Below are 8,337 nucleotides of genomic sequence, written 5' to 3' on the forward strand. Positions count from 1 at the left end.
GGCAGTAGTGCTAGTGGTGACATTGGTGGTATATGTTAGGAAAGGACTGGTGCTGACAGGACCAGTAGCACTGGTGCTCACAGGAGTGGGGAAAGTAGTAGTATCAGGGGCAGTAGTACTATTGGTGACACTGGTAGTATTTGTTGGGGAAGGACTGGTGCTGACAGGAACAGTAGCACTAGTGCTCACAAGAGTGGAGAAAGGAGTAGTATCAGGGGTAGTAGTACTAGTGGTGACGTCGGTAGTATTTGTTGGGGAAGGAATGGTGCTGACAGGAACAGTAACATTGGTGCTCACAGGAGTGAGGAAAAGAGTAGTATCAGGGGTAGTAGTATTAGTGGTGACAATGGCAGTATTTGTTGGGGAAGGACTGGTGCTGACAGGAACAGTAGCACTAGTGTCCACAGGAGTAAGAGCAGGAGTCGTACCAGGGGCAGTAATACTAGTAGTGACACTGGTGGTATTTACTGGGAAGGGAATGGTGCTGACAGGAATAGTAGTACTGGTGCTCACAGGAGTGGAGAAAGGAGTAGTATCCGGGGCAGTAGTACTAGTGGTGACATTGGTAGTATTTGTTGGGAAAGGAATGGTGCTGGCAAGAACAGTAGCACTGGTACTCACAGGAGTGGGAAAAGGAGTAGCATCAAGGGTAGCAGTACTAGTGGTGACGTTGGTAGTATTTGTTTGGGAAGGACTGGTGCTGACAGGAACAGTAGCACTAGTGCTCACAGGAGTGAAGAAAGGAGTAGTACCAGGGGCAGTAGTGCTAGTGGTGACATTGGTGGTATTTGTTGTGGAAGGAAAGGTGCTAACAGGACCAGTAGCACTGGTGCTCACAAGAGTGGGGAAAGGACTAGTATCAGGGGCAGTAGTGCTAGTGGTGACATTGGTGGTATTTGTTGTGGAAGGAAAGGTGCTAACAGGACCAGTAGCACTGGTGCTCACAGGAGTGGGGAAAGGACTAGTATCAGGGGCAGTAGTACTAGTGGTGACATTGGTGGTATTTGTTTGGGAAGGAACGGTGCTGACAGGAACAGTAGCACTAGTGCTCACAGGAGTGCGGAAAGGAGTAGTATCCGGGACAGTAGTACTAGTGGTGACGTTGGTAGAATTTGTTGGTAAAGGAATGGTGCTGGCAGGAACAGTAGCACGAGTGCTCACAGGAGTGGGCAAAGCAGTAGTATCAGGGGCAGTGATACTAGTGGTGACACTGGTAGTATTTGTTTGGGAAGGAATGGTACTGACCAGAACAGTAGCACTAGTGCTCACAGGAGTGGGGAAAGGAGTAGTATCAGGGGTAGTAGTACTAGTGGTGACGTTGGTAGTATTTGCTGGGGAAGGCATGGTACCAACAAGAGCAGTAGTGCTCGTGGTGAAAGAGGTGGGAAAAGACGTAATATCAGGGTCTGTAGTATGGGTGGTTATACTAGTAGTAGTTATCAGGAAAGGACTGGTGGTGAAGAGCATAGTAGCACTGGTGCTCACAGCAGCAGGGGGAGAAGTAGTTGTATGAGGGGCAGAAATACTAGTGGTGGCATCTATAGTACTTTTTGGGAAAGAAGTGGTGCTCATAGGAACTGTGGTACTAGTGTTTTCAGTACTATGAAAAGGAGTATTTGTATCAGGAGGTATAATACCAGTAGTTGTAGTACCAATAGCACTTGTTGCATAATTTGTGGTTTTGATGGGGGAAATGATACTGTTCGTGGTAATAGTACTTTCAGTGAAAGAAGTAGTGGTATGAGGAGCAGTGGTCCCCGTTGTAATGTAAGTAGCACTTGGTGTATAATGTGTGGATGTGACAGGGACAGTGGCAGTAGCTGTTGTGGTAGTAGTACATGGAGGGGATAGAGTGGTTGTATCGGGAACAGTAGGAGTAGTGGCAACCTGAGTAGAACTTGCAGAAGGTGTGCTTGTGATTGGAACAGTGACAGTAGTGCTCACTACTCCAGCAGCGTTTGCACTACTGGAACTAGTGATAGTCTCAGCACTGGTGGCCTCAGTAGTAGATGGAGGTGGGTGGGTACTCCTGGGGCTGGCACTTGTCATAGTTGAAGTGGTAACTACAGGATCATCATGAGTCCAAATAACCTCAGTTAATTTTTCCAGGTTGATATTCTTGTCAGTTAATTGGATAATTAGTGTCTACCAGGAAAAAAAAGATAATGATGTAATATTAAAACTTCTTAAACATTATTTTTAATTCACACTTCAAATTGCAATTTACTAAAAGAAAAAGTATTCATTTTTCTCGAGAACAATAGCATATAAATGTGTTTTTACAGGTCCCACAGATTACTAATTTGGAGAGATCTTCTTTGTGCATAGCCTTATTCTAGAAATCTTTGTCACCACTGTATTCAGAAGTGCATTGTTAAAAGATTTTCAGTTGTGACTAAGGCTTGTGTTTATTAAAATCTGTTTTCTTTGCCATTGGATTTTGACCTTCCTGACAGCTGGCTGGTTTTCTTTTATGACCATCAACACTTCATACCATAGTGCCTGGTCCATAAGAGACCCCTGGGGTCCCATGGAGACTTTTTTTCGAAGAGAAGCCACTCGGATTTTTCTGCATTGTTCTTAATTAGAAGCAGTTACTTGCAAAAAGTGGTTTTGACCTCAATATTCCAGTAAAACAGCTATAATTACAGGAAACTATAGAGGAAGGATTTATTTAGGTCATTTTCTAAAATTCAAATATCAGCAAGGTACCTTTTTCACCTTTTAGAAACAAAAACTATAGTTATCCATTGTTCACTTTTCTAAGCTATTCCCTATGGGTTACTAAATCCACAGTGATAATTAGCTTTATTTTCTAAAGTAGAATATTTTTTCCTTTGTGTTTGCCTTTTGTACTTCCTCTTCTAAAATGCCAGTTTACTTGCATTTAGGCCAAAAAAAGCAACAAGTGCTGATGCTCAAATAGAGTCTTCTGTCTATGTCACAGTATTTTAACCGACTAAGTGAATCTTATGCTACAGATAGGATATATTCACTTGATGATCACCACAGTTTAATGCCAATTTTCAACTGAGAAGATCTATCAATTTGAATATGGGTATGAATGCTGCACAAAAGAAGGGGAATCCTTCAGTAAGTGAAGGGAATCACACTTTCCTAGCTTTGGATTTTGAGTGAAAAAAATACAATTTGTTATATAGCCCAGGAAACCAATCTGTTCAAATATAGCACAATTTCCTTAGTGAACACATGGAGAGGGTTTTATAGACAACTGTTATGGTTTGTGTCTGGATGTGCCCCCAAAGCTTCATGCAGTCATTGGGCAGGCTTCTAGAGTTTATGACTGATCCATGGGTGTGAGTGCTACACCCTCCCTGGGGCAGGTAGTTTGCATATAATGTAAGGAAGGGAAAGAGACTGCTTGCTCCTCCCCTTGCGCTCTTGCTGCTTTTGCTGTCTTCTGCAGCCGTGAACTGTTGCCCTCTGCCATGTGCCACCTTGCCTTGTAGCCAGCCAAGTACAGACTGAAACCTCCACAAACTATGAGCTAAATAAACCTTTCCTTCCTTAATTTTGGGAGTCAGGTATTTTGTCCCAGCAGTGAGAGAAAAGTAACCAAGACAACAACTGATCATTGGTGCCTGGATATAGTAGAAATATCACCAATGTTGTGCATTCTATAACATTTTAAGGAGCATAATTGCTCAATGCTTTGGTAATCTTCCTAATATGTGTATATCCAATAATGATAATAGTGGTGACAATCTTGCAGAACACTAAATTATCTTATGATAGTTAACTAAGATAGGTATGCTTATGGGACAGGAGACTTAGGTGCCCCAATGTTGGCCAATGACATGTTAGTCACTAAAGCAGAGACATCTCTTTTTTCCAATCCTCCCTTGTTGTCAGTTATCAAATATGCTGTTCCCTTACCCCCTACTCTTACTGCAAGGACCATGTATGATGTAACTTTGGACAGGCACCATGATAACTCCCAGGACAAAACAGCCAAATAACTATTGATTCATATCATTTTAAAATAGGAGAAAAGCCCCTAACACATGAGAAAAAGTTACCAAAAATGCCATACTTGTGATATACCAGTGGAAAGTTACTAAGCCGCTCACCTACCCTAGTGAAGCCATAAAAGCTAGACCCCTTCTTTTGTTAGTGGGCCAATCCAATCCACTGCATCAGGAATGTGTCCCCTTCAGCTATTCTTCCTTCAAGCTGAAGCCCCTTCCCAGTTTCCTCTTCCTTCTCAAGGCTTTTGCCTGTAAATTCATGCTGTTGCTTCAGTTTAATTTTCATTATCACTAAAACAAGTTCCCCCAGGCATCTTGTATCAGTGGTATTCTGCTCAGCCATACCTGATTGGAAGGGTCACTCTTCAAGTTGGTCTCTATGAATTGTTGATTGTCATAGGTGAAAATGACTTGTGTCACGTACGTAGAGTTCACACCCCAAACTTTAATATATCCAACTTTCAGAGGATTTGAGTCACTTAAATAGTTATTGTGTATGACGTGGACTTGCAAGGTATTCTGAAGTTTTTGTAAAGAGACAAAGTATAGTACATTTTAAATAGACTATATTCCACATTAAAGTGTAGTAATATCAAATACTTTTGTAGTACTGGTTCTTTCTTTCTTTCTTTCTTTCTTTCTTTCTTTCTTTCTTTCTTTCTGTCCTTTCTTTCTTCCTTTTTTTGCAATAAGGTTGTTATACTGAGATATAATCTCAGCCCCTTTTCTTTTTTAAAGTTTGAGACAGAGTCTTGCCAGGTTGTTAAGTTTTCCAGACTGGGCTCAAATTTTCAATCTTCCTCTCTCAACTCCTAGAGACTGGAAATATGCACCACCATACCTGGCTCTGTTTTCATTTTTAATTTCATTTTAAATTTTAATTAAATACTTTATGAAAATTTACTTTCTGAGTATCTGCTACAATAATTTTGATGATGTCAACAATAGGTTTCAGTACCAGCATTATAAAAACCATTTTGTGTTCACTTATTACTAATTTTTACAGCAATTTTGAAAAGACAGTGATATTGTGTCTGCTTCACAGGTAAGGAAACCACAGCTCTAGAAGATAAAGAAGTTTAAGGCCACAGAGCTAAAGGACACAGATAGGGTGGAATCATGACACACGTATGTGCACTATCCCATTTAATACAGAGTGACAAAAAGAGTATGAGACCAGACCTTAGATAAGAACAGTTCACAGAAATATAGGAACTTCTATAAATTATGAACAGTTCAAGTTTCAACTCAAAGGTTATAATAATTAAGAGACAAATCATGAGATATCCCTCACAGGCCAAGTGAAATTCAGAGAGAAATTTGTTGTGCTTTAAAGAGAAAGAAAAAAATCACTGTGGGAGTACAGTAGACAAGGGAGGATTTAATAAGGACACAGAAATTCAGAAGTCCCAAGAGGATGGGTAGGATTTATAAAGGTAACATGAATGAGACAGGGAGTGGTGCAGGGACACGGTTATCCAAGGCTCACTCTGAGTGAGTACCAGGGCTACTGTAGCTGGTGAGTCAAGAATCTACTCAACAAAACAGAGATCATCCCAGTAGGGGAGAGTTACAAATATCTCAACTCTAGTATTATCAGTAGAAAAAGCAACAAGTTCACCTGGTATTTCTAAAGAATTAACAGGACTTTTTTTGGCTGATTGAACAGGCAGATCAAGGGAAAATCAAGATTAAGGAATATAACTTTAAACACATAGGTACACTAGGGCTAATTCTTACTGATTTAGTAGCTGATTGATAAATTTTCTGGAATTTTGCAAGCTGCTTAATAACCCAAAACTGGAAAAGATGGGGTAAGTCTTTACACTACACAAAAGAGCAAATGCTGCAGATCAGTTCCTATCCTCACAAGCTGGATAATCAACCAGGGCAATATTGAGAATAACCCCACAGACAGTTGAAAGCTTTCTTTCATTTCAGGTCCTCGATCTTCAGAGGAAAAAAAAATTCATCAAATATCACAGAAGTAATGATACATTTGTCACTTACTTGGAATAATGAAAACAATGGAATTTTAGGTCAGAAAATATTTAAGAATAATGTAATGTTTTATAATAGCGAAATACATTAAGCAAGAAAGTATCTTTCCTAAATTGAGTAGTTAGTAAAAATAGAACAAAGCTCCAGACTTATGGATCAATAGTTTCATTATTAGCCCCCAGTAATTTGAGGGCCAGGGATATAGTTCAGCAGCATAGTGCTCATGTCTATGAAAATGATTTGAAAGTCTTAGCTGAGTATGCAACTTATATGTCCCAAACATCTGATATATGCATGTAAAAATGCTGTGTAACACCTGTAAAAAATAACAGAGTTGTGCTAAAAAATAGTGTAGACAATATGAAAGTTCAGGTAGGAATACAATACAAACTGTGTTCTCAGTTGAAAATTTTCTAGTAAACATATTTTTAAAAAGGAAAGGAAGCAGAAGAAATTAATTTAAACTTATTTTGCATTTAGCCAAAATTCTAAAATGTTATTTCAGTGTGTTAAATATAAAAATCAGCATGTGGTATTTTATAATCTTTTTTCAAAGTAACCATTTGGGTATTTTGAAATATGATAATCATACTCATAAGAGCTCAATAGCCAACTGTGGCCTGTGAGTGGCATATTGGATAGTGAAGATATAAATTATGATATCAACACCGGGCACTATGTTTTAGGCTATAAATCTATATTAAGTGGAGTCCAAATAGAGTGATCATAGCTAGAAACCAGTACATGTGCAAAACAGCAAAGTTAGCCAGGAGATGGATAATTCTAAAAAGAGAAGACAAAAGATATGTAACAGATATCTTCAAATATTTGAAGCATCACTGCAGAAAAGAAAAAATATGATTTGTGCTGCAATAGTTCTTATTTCAAGTCAATAGGTAAAAAGTTAAACACAAAAAGATCCCAGGTTTGACAGAGAATGATCCTCCTACTTTTCTTATTAGATTTATAAATTCTCTGTGGATTAATTTAACATGCAAAGTATATTGGTTGCATTGTAGTCTTCAGTTATTTGTTTTTCTCTATTCATATCCTTTTTCTGTGTAATTTTTATGTTCTAAATGAGTTGTTCTGTTCTTGCTCTGCCTCTGGGATTGGCCCTACAATTTTACTTTGCTAATGGGAAATTAGGCAACTTGATGGAAGAAGTGATTTTTAAAATTATCCCGGTGTTTCCACTTCTACTTTTGCTCTCTTCAATAATCATGAAAAAGTCATGCTCAGACCTTCCTATAATTTCATTTTAGATCATTCTTAACCCATCAAATACATATGTGAGTTAGTAACATCAAGACAATTCAAGCAGACTAACAGACTGAGGCTCACACCTGATGCATGAGAACCAGTCAAGATGAGAGAGATCGCTCTCAGACCATCTGCAAACTCAGAATCTAAATGTTTATTATTGCTTGCATACCACCAAGGTTTGAGACTGTGTGTTATCCAGCACTGCTGCATGTTGCACAGTTTAATATAACATTTGCACTTCAAAGTTTTATCATCCAGAAAAATTCTCATCCCTGGAAACATGTCATAAATTTAAGGGTATATTTTGCCCCAGAAAGTTGTTTCTTTTCTTTTCTCTTTTCTTTTCTGTTCTTCCCCCACCCCCACCCCAGAGTAATGGTATATTGGATAATTGTCAAAATAAGACTGTTTCTTCCTTACTTTAGTGTCAACAAACCTGAATTAGAGAAGTAAAGGCAGGAAGGACCTTCCATTAAGATGAAAGATACTATAGCTATATAGTTCAACTATATGAATGTATAATCTTTAGCTAACTGGAAAAGCATTTATAAAACTCAATAATCTTACCTGAGCTGCTATAAAGTCGGCCAGGAAGTAGTTTCCATTTTCATAGGTATCTGCAGGCAAGAAAAAAAATACAATAACCACCTACTCATTGTTTTAATTATAGCAAATAATCTCATATATAATCATAAAACATTTTAATGGGTTACAATTACTGGTCAAGATATTCATCACCTCCCTGAGAAGCATTAAAGACAGTAGATAAGTGCTTGCCAAACATGCATATGACTCTGGCCTGGATCCCTGACATACAAATAAAAAGAAGGAGGAGGAGGAGGAGGAGGAGGAGGAGGAGGAGGAAGAGGAAGAGGAAAGGAGAAGTGGAAGGTGAAAGGGAAAGGGAAGGAGGAAGAGAAGGAGGAGGAGGAGGAGGAGGAGGAGAAGGAGAAGGAGAAGGAGAAGAAGGATAAGGAGAAGGAGAAGAAGAAGAAGAAGAAGAAGAAGAAGAAGAAGAAGAAGAAGAAGAAGAAGAAGAAGAAGAAGAAGAAGAAGAAGAAGAAGAAGGAGAAGGAGAAGG

The 8,337-nt window shown here is 38.9% G+C and overlaps 1 protein-coding gene across 1 annotated transcript in view; it reads right to left on the reverse strand.

The window, feature by feature from the left end:
- Positions 1-8,337, reverse strand: part of Mgam2 (maltase-glucoamylase 2 (putative)) — an 83,485-nt gene that overhangs the window by 2,380 nt on the left and 72,768 nt on the right. The window contains 6 exon segments of the mRNA XM_013505002.1: positions 180-290; positions 492-1,158; positions 1,258-1,331; positions 1,779-2,145; positions 4,335-4,508; positions 7,824-7,873. Coding sequence (XP_013360456.1) covers positions 180-290; positions 492-1,158; positions 1,258-1,331; positions 1,779-2,145; positions 4,335-4,508; positions 7,824-7,873 — 1,443 coding nt within the window.

Source organism: Chinchilla lanigera, unplaced genomic scaffold (assembly GCF_000276665.1).
Source record: "Chinchilla lanigera isolate Chin_1 unplaced genomic scaffold, ChiLan1.0 scaffold00093, whole genome shotgun sequence".
In the NCBI taxonomy this organism is placed as follows: Eukaryota; Metazoa; Chordata; class Mammalia; order Rodentia; family Chinchillidae; genus Chinchilla; species Chinchilla lanigera.